The 13671-nt window shown below is 45.2% G+C and overlaps 2 protein-coding genes across 2 annotated transcripts in view; one reads left to right on the forward strand and one right to left on the reverse strand.

Annotated features, from left to right (window-relative positions):
• Positions 1–10228, reverse strand: part of COTL1 (coactosin like F-actin binding protein 1) — a 29587-nt gene extending 19359 nt beyond the window's left edge. The window contains exons 1-3 of the mRNA XM_074968847.1: positions 10096–10228; positions 9246–9333; positions 8783–8865 (exon numbers count right to left, since the gene is read on the reverse strand). Of these exons, the coding sequence (XP_074824948.1) occupies positions 8783–8865; positions 9246–9322 (160 nt within the window). The 5' untranslated portion in view covers positions 9323–9333; positions 10096–10228. The remainder of the gene's footprint in view (positions 1–8782; positions 8866–9245; positions 9334–10095) is intronic.
• KLHL36 (kelch like family member 36) overlaps positions 9829–13671 on the forward strand; it is a 30720-nt gene continuing 26877 nt past the window's right edge. Inside the window, exon 1 of the mRNA XM_074968845.1 lies at positions 9829–10206. The gene's annotated coding sequence lies outside the window, so the exon portion shown is untranslated. The remainder of the gene's footprint in view (positions 10207–13671) is intronic.

Raw genomic sequence — 13671 nt, forward strand, 5'->3', positions numbered from 1 at the left:
AAGTTTCCCCACCAGACTACAAAGCTGCAACATTTCACACTGACTAAATCAAGAAAGGTATATTAACTGCAAAAAGCCTTATAACATTAGTCCCATTGCTCAAACTGGCAAAACCAATCATATTCTTAGATAAGGTCACCACTGCTTTACTCACCCAGCATTACTGTACCTAGGGACTGCAAGGAAAAGTCTGACAGAACGCTTTGTCCTTACATACCATGTGTTATGAATACCTTGCCCCTACAGAGCTAGTTATAGAGAAAACGTGGCAGATTTCCTCAAAAGTATCCTGGTTCTTATTGCTTTCCATCTGGCTTTATTCATATTTTACTTGGAAAACATTGAGGATATTAAGTAAGCCAAAGAAAGAGGCATGTGTGGAGAAAGTTAAAATTCTTTATTATGTGTTCAGTTGAATCTTGGATGAACAGATTCCTTTTCCTATACTTTTTGTAGCAGCCATACCATCTTACTACATTTTACCAGGACATCACAATGCGAGTATACTCCCGTGGTTGCACCAAGTAAAAAGGGCAAGGAGAGAGTTTAAAAGGAACGAAAACTGCTCTTAATTGAGGAATTCTTCTTCTAAATGCTCTGAGGAAATCTACTCCACTTTTATAGCTAATTAAAACCACTGTTAAAAATACGTCCTTGGAGGTTTTTAAAGTACTGTTAACGGATATGGCCACGTAGGATATTAATGAGAACTGTACAACTCAAGTTCTGCTCTTCAGGCTGTGAATATTATGGGGCAAGATCCTCAGATGGTGTGAGCTGTTGAGTTACAACCACTGAAGTTCTATCTCTGTGTGTTTTCCACAAAGCCTTCCACTGACAAATACTTGCCAACGTTTTGGGACACCAGAGTTTTCCCCTCTACTCCAAACAGGAAGCAAGAATTGTAGCTCCCGCCCCCTTAAATGATACTCAATTGATGTACATATTTTGTATTTGGATTAATTTGCTGAGGGTAAAAAAAACCCCCAAAACACAAAACTAGAAAAAGCTCACCACTTTTCCTACCATAGCAACCCAAGTACACTGGGAGAAAATAAAATCAAGCTCCCAAACATGACAATATGTAGGAGGTTAATTCCAGTGATATACCACTTTTCTGGAATGCAGCTCTTTGCATGCATAACAAGATACATCTGCAAATGTTTTAGAAACCTTTGGGGGAAGAATTATGTGTATATAATCCTAAGTAACAGTATGGCTGTCTTGCAATGAAACCAAAAGGGAGTTTAGTTTGCACGGTGCCAATTTTGAGTACTCTTGCAGCTAGATACTGGTTCTAGTCCCAAAGAACATTGGGTTGCATATGAACATTATGTAGCATTAAACTGCAAACTCAGAAGTAGCCATCTCATGGCCTTGGATACCCATTTTGTGCCAGATGGCTGGTCAGTGTTAACCGATATCTACTGCCTGTCATGGGTAAGCTGTAAGAAAATGAACCACATGGTAAAGATCATTGTTTAGTGTCAGACCACTTGGTTTCCTGCTAACATGACGCAAACTCTGTCCCCTCTTGACCCTCCGTGATGCAAGCTAGAATGTTAAGCTAAGGTTAACCAAACAGGAAGAAAGACTGTTCAAGCTGACATTTTAAAATTTTATTATAAAGGAAAGAACTGAGGCTGTCTAAGAGAAGCATGACTGTGTAGGAGACACTGGGGAAGGAAGGGACATGGGCCCAGTTTGGAAGGGGGAAAAAGCCCAACATCTGCTTTCTCTTTTAAACACCTGGCTCTGGTTGCAGTTTTTCACCCCTTAAACCTCAGTACGCAGACACCAATGCTCTGAGTCACCTGGGAGGAGATGCTCCTCGAACAGCTATCCCCATCACCACACTGGTGAGGGCCCAGCCCCTGTGCAGCACTTAGTCCCTGGTAAGCGTTAGGCCTTTGGAACTTTATCAAAAGCTCATTGAAGTCAACTTCAATGGGCTTTGGCCTTATAATCTTCTTTAAAAGAAAGACTGATGTTTAGCATCATGATTATAAACACAAGACAAAACATAACCAAGGCCAATAATCCATTCTAATGTCCACCCAACATGTATCCAGTGTGCTTAGGTCCAGGACATGAGCTCATGAGACTGATGAGCCATCAGCCACAGCAGAGTTCCTTTGCGCTCACCCATCAGTGAAGAAAGGGCTAAGTACTTGTCTCACTGAAGTCAATACCAAAATGCTCTCAAGCCTCAGTACAGACAGGCTGTGGTCCAGAGACAAGAAGACCAAAGTCTTCATGACTTGTTCACAGATGGGTTGTCAGGAGCATAAGCTAAAGTCCAGCAGTATCATAGCTAACCTCTTTGTTTCTTATAGTTATCACATGCCTGACTGAGGGCACATCTTCAGATACATTTTCATGGAAGTGATGCCTAGCAGCCTCCCAAAGTCAAGAAAGTTTCAAAAACTCCTGCAAGATGGTGAGCAGTGGACTCTTCCCCCTCCCACAACCTCCACAAAAAAATCCATATGCAGTTCCATTATTAGCATCTTGAGTTGATATATCCCATTGAAACAAATACTGGGGTTGATTTTCTGTTGCATTAAAGGGTTGAGGGGCCTTTAAGGGATATAAATGACTTTGGGGAATACCCCCACCAGCCACAGTGGCCCTCTATTGGCTTCTCTCCTAGTGTAAGGGGAAGGATGGTCCAATGGTAGAGCATTAGCTAGGACAGGGGAGACCTGGGTTTAATTCCCTGCTCCAGCAGGGACTTCCTGTATAACCATGGCCAAGTCACTTAGGGAACTGAGGCCCAGAGAGGCTATCTGGAAAAAAGGGATACCATTTTCTTACCTCACAGAAGCATTGTGAGAATAAATACATTAGGGATTGTGAAACACTTGGAGATCTACAGATGACAGGTGTAGAAACAGGCTATTATGATGACATAGGGACTGGGAGTGGACCCAGGCTATGGCTACTTTTTGAGCTTATGGGAAACAGAGTTTAAATTAGAGCAGTCCTGAGGCAGCTCTGATGCCAAGGACCAGACAGACCTCTGACAGGCTCCAGAATACAGTGAGTGTAAAGGGGACTTAACCCCGTTCAACACAGGAATGGTGGAAGCAGACAAAGTTCCAGATGACCATAAGGAAGTGGTTGGCAAACAGATGCCGCTTTAACTGCTCCTCCAAGGAGCTATGCTTTACACAGCAGTGAGGAGGGGGGAGGCGGCTTTGCAGCCAGGAATGCACAGTCAATGTGAAATTCCCAAAAATAATTACCATAAAGGACAGATCATCAGTTTTCACAGGTTTGCCCTTCAAATATATGTTAAAGGGGAAAGCGGGCAAAGGAAGGACTCAGATGAGCACGAGAGACTCAACAATATCCTGTAAAGTCCAAAATTACAAAGGTATTTTGGTGCCTAAAGATGCAAATCGACACCTAATGGGATTTATAAAAAGCACCTAAGTGAGTTAGGCACCTTAGCTGCTTTGGTGCATTGCTAAGTCTCCCCAGGCACCTACCTGCATCTTTAGGCACCAAAACACCTTTAAAAATTTGGGACTACGTTTTTAAACTACTGAATTCTATTACTTACTGATTGCAATCCACCTATATACAAGGAGCATTGCACTAGGACACTATCTTAGGGGCTGGTTTCATTTCCCCCCCCACGTGCATGCGTGCACGCACACACACACACCCCTGATGCTAACCAGAAATGCCTTATGCTGTATCTATTCCATACCAAGAGTTTTAATTCCTCCGAATGTTGACTGCACAGTACCTTTGGTCTGCTCTTTACAGACACATGAATAGCTCTTCCATCTCATGCTGACCCAGTACAGGTATTTATCTGTACTGGAACTTTGCTAACAGCAGCCTAAGTTAGTTCTTTTGTCATGGTTGTAAACATTTGGTTCTCAATGGGACGGAGAAACTTCTAAGCATCACGCTATTAAACTGCAGCGTAGCCATAAAAAAACAAAAAATTGCAAATAGGGACTGTTCCACTCTGTTCCTTTAATAATATCGGGGAAAGCAAAATAAGTTCAGCTATAGGTTAGTCTGGCATCACTGACATTTACAAAACCCTTAACTCTGTATTTCTGACTGGGATTATTCTAAGTCCAGGATCCCAGGTAAGGTCACTCCACTCTTCTCAGCCATGCATTCAACAGCCCCCATTATTAGGGTTTGAAATAAACACAGATCTTCCTTCCCACTCTGTTGTAAAAAAAAAAAAAAAAAAAAAACAACCCAAACCTTCATCTATCTTTCTGGCTCTGAATCCAACAACTCAGCTTTTTGTCTAAAAGTGTATTGACGGCATGAAGTGTTTAATGCCAAATTCATGCCATGGTTGGTTGGATCCATGCCACCAGCAGAAGCACAAGGGAGAGCGATCTCTGGAAAAAGAAGCAGATCAAAAGCCTTGAATGAAATCCTCGTTTAATGGAGGGGAACCACAGAGATATTCACGAATGCAGTAAAACAGCCCTGGGTCTATGCTCAAAGGAAATGACACATGTGCAGTAAGAGTTTTTTCCAATGTGAGTCTGTCAGTTTCCCACCCACTTTTCCTCTTCCTATTTAAAAATGTCACCCATGTAGTTTCAGTGTCCCAGAATAACGGAAAAGGGGTAAAATGGGAGGTTTATTGCATATTTCACCGCTATGCTTTTCTGCAGATAACCCCGTGGTTGGTAGAAGGCTCAGGAACAGGTCCTGTGTGCAGGGCCATCCAAGGCAAAGCTATGGGGTAGAATGGACTTGTACATCCACAATATACAGAGGAATAAATCCTCACAAGATACGTTGGGTGCAGCAGGGCTCAAATTGTGATCCATGGGACTTATACGATCCCCTTTACCATCGTATCTGAACACTTAATCTTTAATATATTTATTAAGTGGCAGTCCAGAGTGTCTGGAGAGCTGGCTGGTCACATGGTATCTTTGCCAGTTGCTAATGTAACCCACACACCTTTAGGTGTGGTGTTCTGTCCCATCTTGTGGCACAGAGACCACTTAGAGAGATAAAATGAGTCTGCTCTACAGCCTTAGCTAACAGTCAGTTCCTGCGGTAGAGGCTCATGCACTAATAAGCTCCAGGGGTCCCCGGTTCGATCCTGCCCGCCAGCGACCAGGGTCCGTCAGCATTACGCTAAGTCAAATTAAAAGAAGCCAAAAATACACGAGGACATAATTTCCTGATTTTCCTCATGGAGGCTATTGCTGTAGTTGCAGCAGAGACATTCGGGGATCACCAGTGGTATTCGGAATGGAGATGTCTATGAGACAGACACTCTCTGTATTAAGTGGCAGGCAACACTACTGAACTCCTAGCACAATGCAGGAAGTGCAAAAAGCAACCCCATAGGGGCGTGAACAAAAGAACTTCCTGTATCTTTGAGCCAAGTGAATTAGCACCCACTGACTCCGCCTTCCCTCTAATCTAATGCCCAGGAGGGGAGCAATATGCACACCACACCAAAGGTGCTTTTAATAAGAATGGCCATTAGAGAAAACAGGAGACACAGATGCTTTCTGTTTGAGAGTATATTGTAACAGATGGCCTGGTAAGCAGAGCAGAGCGAATTTGCACTGAGGTACCTCAGCCTACGCTTGGTGAGCTGAGGTTTTGTATTCCAGCTCCCACTTGTATCTTCAACCACTGAATCATAGGAGGCTTTACAAAAGGCAGCTGCACTTTGGGGGGGCAGGAGAAAGAGGGTCTTTCAAGTCTGTATTGTTCAGACAATAGGAATCCAAAACAAGGAAAGAAGTTTACTTTGAAGCCAGTGGCATTTGTTTTAATCTACATTTTTCCATTGAATTTTTGTTTCAGCGGAAGTTTTCCAACCAGCTCTACGGTGTACTAAGAGTTGTCACCTTTCCTCCAGATGGCAAGGAAAGCGCTGTCTTCACAGCTGGCACCAATCCAGTTTCCTGACTGATGTCTAGTGGTCCAGCTCAGGCTGGTTGCACAGATGGAGTCACTAAAACTAGCATATCTTCCTTCCCCAACTCGTGTAACATCCGTTAGTTTGTGGGTGGAGGGATTAGCTGTCTGACACTTGGCCGAGTCTGTATACCCGGTACCTCTTCACTTCCTATGGTTTATTAAAGCTTCAAGCACATGTGCTTCAGAGATATTTTATTGTCAAGGGTTAATCTGCTCTTGCCTTGTTCTATTCAAGGCCTGCTGAGGGGCCTGTCCAGCCCCTAGCATGGGCTAATGCAAGAGCCCAGGTCTACCCTGGCCACACCTTTTATATGAAACCTCCCTTTTATAGTCTGCGCTTCATAGAGCTGGAAGATCTTTTGTTGGAGGAACTGCAAGGCTAGTGGGGTCAGCTCTGCACTGAGAAATTCACTGGCAGAAGAGGTGGGGTGAATTCTGCTTTGGTCTATGTCCCTTTTAGTGCCCTGCTTGTAATAAGGGTTTGATACACAAAATTGCTGGCAAGGAACTGAAATTGGATGATGATCCCAAGAGGTCATGACTCCAGTGGCTACTGCTCTACAGCCTGCCCGGGACAAGTTCTGGGAGTCAGCTGCCTCTGACAGAGCCTCTTCTCTCCAACTACCTGCTCCAGCTGCTCCTTACAGAGGGGATAACAGGTAAGGAAGAGATGACAGGTAAGAAGCACTCAGTCAGGTAGAGGTACAGTCAGTATCATCCCAGACAGATCAGTCAGAGTCAAGCCAGACAAAACAAGAGATTTAAGCTTTAAAAATAAATGGCAGAGAAACTAAGTGTGGAAGGGTTCCAGCCTGGGAAGCTGTTTGACTGCCTTAGTCACTGGCTGGGGAGAGAAATATGGAAGGCATTCAGCAATCTCAGCTAGTAATCGCCCTTGTTCAACCCAGAGCCCTGTGGCTGACCCTCTCTTAGGCAATGTGGGCCTGAATTTCAGAAGAGCTGAGTGCACAGAAATACAACTGATGTCAATGGGAGCTGCAGGAGCTCAGCACTTCTGTGTTGGTCTTCCCCATCTGGACGTGTGTCCTTCTTTCAAAATGGATTTTTCTGGCAACTCTCTTAGGACAGGTTTCAGACTAGCAGCCGTGTTCGTCTGTATTCGCAAAAAGAAAAGGAGTACTCGTGGCACCTTAGAGACTAACCAATTTATTTGAGCATAAGCTTTTGTGAGCTACAGCATCCGATGAAGTGAGCTGTAGCTCACGAAAGCTTATGCTCAAATAAATTGGTTAGTCTAAGGTGCCACGAGTACTCCTTTTCTCTTAGGACAAATACCTTTTCCTCTCTCTTAGAGCGTCTTCTTTGGCCTGCTAACTCCTCCCACCCACCTTCTTATAAGGTCACAGAATGATAAAAAAAAAAAAAAAAAAAAAAAGAGTCCTCTCTTCCAGGTACCATGAATCCAACTATTCTGATAGGAGCTACATGAATTTAAGTTTCTCTGCAAAGTAAATGAGATCAGCTGGGGACTATTGCTCTTTTAAGAGGTATCCAGGCAATCCTGACAGCATCCTCCAGCAATGGTTTGAATAGGGCAATTAAGGCATCTTGATTCAATGACTACACATATTTCTAGCCTCTGGGAATTTCATATCTTTCCCTGCCAACAGCTACATATGGATTAGAGTCCCAGTCCTCCCCCATTTAAGTTCAATGGAAGTTTTGGCATTGAATTTGATGTGAGAGAATCTGACCCTAGCTGGTTCCATGACTGGGCCCATTCTGGACAGAGAGGCCCCTTCACAGTGGTTATTAGCATTTTAGCAGGCCAAGGACTGTTACATTACTCCTTGAGGAACAGACCTTGTTCATCTTCCGTGAGACAGATAATTAATATTACAGGCAATTAAAAGTCATAGCTGGGATAGATAAACTAGGAAGGCTTTGCCAGAATTACAGACCAACATTTTGAAATGAATCCAGGCTATACTTGAACAATTAGCAATAAATACTTCAAGCCTGGCACATCACCATATGAATTAAATGACACATAGCCAACGAGAGCATGGGGAAGCGGAGTACACATACAAAATATCCCCCTGGGGCTAGTTTGAAAGTAATAAAGACAGTTTTTGCAAACACTGCATGTCTTAATGTCAGTAGTAGTTAACTATTTCCTGGCTTTCCACCATCCCATTACCACTTTCCATCAGCCCTTTAGCACTCTACTTCTGTGACACACTTCAACACGCAGCTGCCGCATTTAAACCTTGAACTGCAACTGCTTTTGCAGTGTCACATAATTAATTTCTTTTCAACACTCTATTTGGTCAAACAAGTCTCCTATATAATTTCTCATTCTATTAGTTCTTAAGTTTTGTGAATTATTGTTTTTACTGCATAATTAGTGCTATTCAAATAATTTATTGTGGAAGGTTTCTATAAAGCAAAGATTTTTTTTTTTTAATACTATGGCTGTATTAGCCATAATAACTTAAATGGGTATTTCTCTCTCTTCAGTTAAGAGATTTCACCCTTTAAATTTTAGAGTTAAAACAATAAGATCTGAGCTAAGAGTTTCCTCCCGTTTAGAGGGAAACTGGAAGGGACTCAAAACTCATCCATTGTGCAAAAGAAAAAAAAAAAAGCCGCACATATTTAAATATGTGGGCGAAACAAAGGAAGTATTAAAGAGTTTGACTGCATTGGGCTCATGATACTCTGGAGTAGTATGAAAATCCAATCATTCTGGACAGGATGAGACAGTAAACTCTGGAAGCAAGCAGGGACACATTCCACCCTACACAAGTTTACTCCGATTCTTTTCTCCCTTTTATTAAGCAGCGAGCAGCCGCATCTACACAAGCAACGAGACTGGCCTTACCTTTGCATTCCCTTGTAAACTCTTCATAGTCTGTTCCTTGGTCTCCGGGGACTATTGTAGAGCCATCATATTTAAAAGTCACCCTTTGGGAAGGGGAAAGGGAGGTAAATAATAAAATATTAATGCTTGAATGGGGAAGACTCTTTAAGAACGTTAAGACATTTAACAGTCAAATGGAGACTGGAGTAAATTAGAGGGATTCCAGCACGGTCAGACTACAAATGCAGTCCTAGTTGTGTATTGTATGTACCTGGTCATTGTTCATAAGACGACAAGCAAATTCTGCCCAGTATTTAACACTCACTTGCGAGCACATTGAAAATACCGGCTCAATCACTTACTGTACAAACCCGCATTCTTCAGCTGGCCCGGGCAGCGCGGCGGGGCTGACTCTCGTTACAGGCTGGGCTCAGAGAAAGCGGGGGCCAGAAGGGTACGAAGAACAGCGGGCGCGGAAACTTACCAGTTAATATTCGTGCCATCATCCCTCACGAGGTTGTAGGCTTCTCTGCATGCCTCCTTGTCGATTTTAGTGGCCATTTGCTTGAGAACTGGAGTCAGGAGGGAATTTCGGATGAATGAACGTGCCCGCGCCCCCCCTCTCCCTCCAAGCACCACACAAATCAGCGGAGAGGAAGCCTTTGCAAGGTCAGGGCTGGGACCGGTGCAGGGCTGGGACCGGTGCAGGCTTTTGTAAAGATCCAACAGACGAGCTGCAGCCTGCGCAAGGAAATGATGCGGGAGCTTTGTGCTTAGAAGTCCCACGGTATTGCTCGGAGCCCGACTGAATGATCAGGCCCGGCGGCTCTTAACCCCTTCACTGCCTCGCTACAGGAGCGGAGAGCTCTGCCTCATTGGGGCTGCTGGTCCCAACTCAGGTGCTGGCAGGGGGAGCTTGCCTCCTCTGCTCACTTATTTCTGCCCATCCAAACAGAAAGCAGGGCAGGAACACCCCTCCGCTTTGCAACACAGTGGTGTTTCCTTACCACCCCCTCCCTCCCACGGCTTTTTTTTTTCAAACCCCCCCCCCTTCCCCCATTCTCCTCTGCAAAGCATTACTGGGATTGCAATGCGATGATGTAATAGCTTTAGCGAGAGGGTGCGGGAAGCCCATGAAACTGACCCCCCAAAAATACAATAATCATCTTGCCAGAGATCTGTCACTGGCGTCAGTGTTGCATGGGGAAGATGAAGAGGATTCTCCTAGAGAGGCTCTTCGGCGGGATGCGTTAGGCTCACCACCCCCCGGGCTCGAACAGAAAGTGATGCATTACACAGTCGCTCACACACGGGCTCAGGAAACAGGGACAAACCTTGTGCAAGATGACACGGCCCCTTGTTACTCCTCAGGGTCAAGGAGAGGTTCCAGAAGATCGAGAGGTAGCCCAGCGGGAGGACACCTGACAAGGAGCAAGCTGGTGCAGGTAGGAGCTGTGGAAGACAGGGACTGGATCCTGGAGGGTGACGACAGGGAAGGGGGGCCAGAGCCAGAGCACGAGCAAACCCCCGGAGAATGTGCCATAAATGCAATAAATAGGCAATTCTGCTGATGCAAGTTTGTTTTGTTTTTTGTGTTTTTTAAGTATGGTAAGGCTAAAATAATGCCCTGCACACAAAATTGGCAGGAAAGAAGGGAAGCCCGCCAAAAGCTTTTAACCATGGCAGGAAGATTAAAGATCTTGAACTCTGGGTGTGGGTGATTTCGCATTTCCGTCCGTCGGGATTACCCCAGGTCTCAATTTATGACTGGGGCCGCGCCAGCTCTTGTGTCTTTTTCGGCGTTGTGGGCGGCTTTTACCCTGTGTTTCGGAGGCAGCTAGCTCCCCCTCTTGGTCTGAAAATTACAGAGACAAACTAGTGTTAGCCCAGAACAGTGCATATGTTGGCACTTGGGACCTAGATTCACAGAGCGAGAGAATAAGAGGTGAATTTGCAGCTGTAAAATTTGAACCTGCCTTTCTGCACTCACAACAGTGGAGATGTATCCTGTAACTCCCTGAAAAAGTGTCCCCACTAATCAGAGGTTGTAATTAATAGTGAAGAAAATCAGAGTTTCGAAAAATAGACAGTGACAGTAGAATCTCAAAAAAAGAACAGGAGGACTTGTGGCACCTTAGAGACTAACACATTTATTTGAGCCTAAGCTTTCCTGAGCTACAGCTCACTGATTCTTGAAGATTTGGAGACTCCTTGTGAATGACTGAATTTTTCAAATAAATGAACCACCACAATAAAAAGAGCCTATTCCATCACATTGTATACACCATACTTTGTTCATTTCCCTTGACAACTATACATTGTTTTAGATTAGTGAGACAAGGTGGGTGAGGGAATCTCTTTTATTGGACCAACTTCTGTTGGCAAAACAGATGAGCTTTGGAGCTTACACAGCGCTCTTCCTCAGGTCTGGGAAATTGACTCAGTAGCACAGCTAAATACAAAGTAGAACTGATTGTTTAGCATAAATAGTTAAAACATGTTTCAAGGGACCAACCTGGCTACAACAACACTACATATACATTAATTACTAGAAGTAGAATACACTATTGTATATCTTGTAAAAGTGATGAAGTTTAGTAGTATGTTCTGTGTCCTGTTCCCCCCCCCCCCATCACCCTAGGGGAGGGGTAAGGGTGTGGTAGCCCCATGGTTAAGTCAATATGGTTGCACTCAGCCACAGGGCTGCATAGTCCAAAGGCCAGAGTCAACAGAACTCCCCTTGTCTTCAGGGAAGCACACCCCAATCACCAGAGTCCATGGGACTCCCCTTGTCTTCAGGGAAGCACACCCCAATCACCAGAGTCCATGGGACTCCCCTTGTCTTCAGGGAAGCACACCCCAATCACCAGAGTCCATGGGACTCCCCTTGTCTTCAGGGAAGCACACCCCAATCACCAGAGTCCATGGGACTCCCCTTGTCTTCAGGGAAGCACACCCCAATCACCAGAGTCCATGGGAGGGGGATTTGGTGGGTCACCCGCAACACACTAACTGCTGCAGGGACACTGGCTAGTCCCTCCGTGGGCTGCTTCCTGACATGTCTCCTGTCGCTGAAGTCAGAGTGCCTTCAGGGTCTGGGTGCCTTGGGTGGCAATGTCAGTTTCTCTAGGGCAGTGCTACTCAAAGTGGTGGTCTGCGGACCGGTGCCGGTCTGCGCACACATTGGAAAAAAAATTGCCCGTCCCCCACATCAGATAGCTTGAGAAGCACTGCTCTACGGCATCTGCCGATGCCAAGGTGCCTGTCGGGCCTTGGCGTCTCCTGCTCCCTCAGTCCAGGTGCCTGGCTGCTCCTCAGCTGGAGCCAGCAAGGCACATCCTTCTTCCTCAGCAGTCCACCCCCACTGAGCTGCTCCGATTTATAGTGCAGCAACAGTTGAGGTATGCCCAGCAGGGTGGAGGGGCCGTGGCTTCTGCTGCTAAGAGCACTGCCTTAACCCCTTCTGCTCTGGTGCGGGGCCAGTACACCCCGTCACGTAGTAGAAGGCCCCACCACAGCATTCATTTATTAAATATTTGCTGAGAAAGGAAAGGAGGGTGAGATCATCAATTGATGTGTTAATTATAAAGCATGTGGCTTACCACTGTACAGTTGGGAGCCCTGATCCTGCAAGAAGATTCCCTGTAAGCAGATGATTGAGCAAATCACAGTGCATCAGGCTAAGCCCAGCAGTGAATCTCAATGATTTAGGTAAAGGTAAAGTCAGTGGGAGTAGAGATAAATCTGCATTAAAGTCAATGGGAGTTGAGGGCACTCAGCATCTGGCAGGATCAGGTCCTACATTCTGGTAGGCTCCAGCCACTAGGTGGCAGTGTGGTCACACACTTTAATAGGTCTAACTTTCCATCCATTCCTTATGGACCTGTTTGAAAGCCTGAGTGAGGTCCATTTTACTTAACAGATAATTGCTCATATACAAAACACTTTTCTAGTCCACCATTCTCATCATTTTCTAGTTCCTGAGCTACTGAGGTCACACAGATGAGAGGTAAGTGATGTCAGATATCACTATAATTGGAAAGAAAAAAGTCCAAGCTTGATCAAGTCTCGACCATCCACAATTTAATTGTACACTTCTCTGCTCTTCTGTAATTGGAATGTTTGAAGCCCCGAGGGATGTGGGACATTAACATAGATAGAACAATGAATCAGGAACCTCAGTGTTCATATTTAGACTGCCAGTAATCCCTGAACATTATGTCAGTCCTGGAAATTCATGCCCTCACCATGTGACCGCATCCTGCCTTTTAACTGACAGGCTTTCCTTCCTTCCCCTCTCTGCCTTTTTTTACAGGCATGTAGGATGAAACACTGCTCTGAGATGTACCCGTGGGAATTTGGAGTCGGGGGCGGGAAAGTAACCACTTTATCTGCTTTGGTAGTTGGCACCAAATTTGCACCTGTGTAACTGAAAGGAGATTTTGGGGCACTGTCTTTTTTAATGGTAATTCTGGGGCCAATCACCTCCCCCTCTGTGCATGGATCTTCTCCTCCCATGGGGTGGTGATGGTGGCGGGTGAGGGGGAGTTCTAGCCAGCTGCATATGCAGCAGCATTTGCCTCTTTTCCGGCAGGCTGGCTGCAGCTCCAGCGATGTGAGTGGAGAACTTGATGGGTTTGGAGAGGGATGCAGAGATGCTACTGGAAAGATAATATAGCTCCAGACCATGTTGTGTGGCCAAGACACAGACCCAGATCCACACAGACCCGCCTAAGTCCCAATTTTGGCTGCACTCATCCATCAATCATCATCATCATCATCATCACTCCCATAACCGCATTGGTCGTTGGGGCACCATCATTGATGAGCAATCAACCAATTGTCTCCACCCTTGACAACTGTGTGTTAGTACTTGAGTCTCCGCGAAATCCATTCCTGTCCACTCTTTT

Source organism: Natator depressus, chromosome 12 (genome assembly GCF_965152275.1).
Source record: "Natator depressus isolate rNatDep1 chromosome 12, rNatDep2.hap1, whole genome shotgun sequence".
Taxonomy (NCBI): domain Eukaryota; kingdom Metazoa; phylum Chordata; order Testudines; family Cheloniidae; genus Natator; species Natator depressus.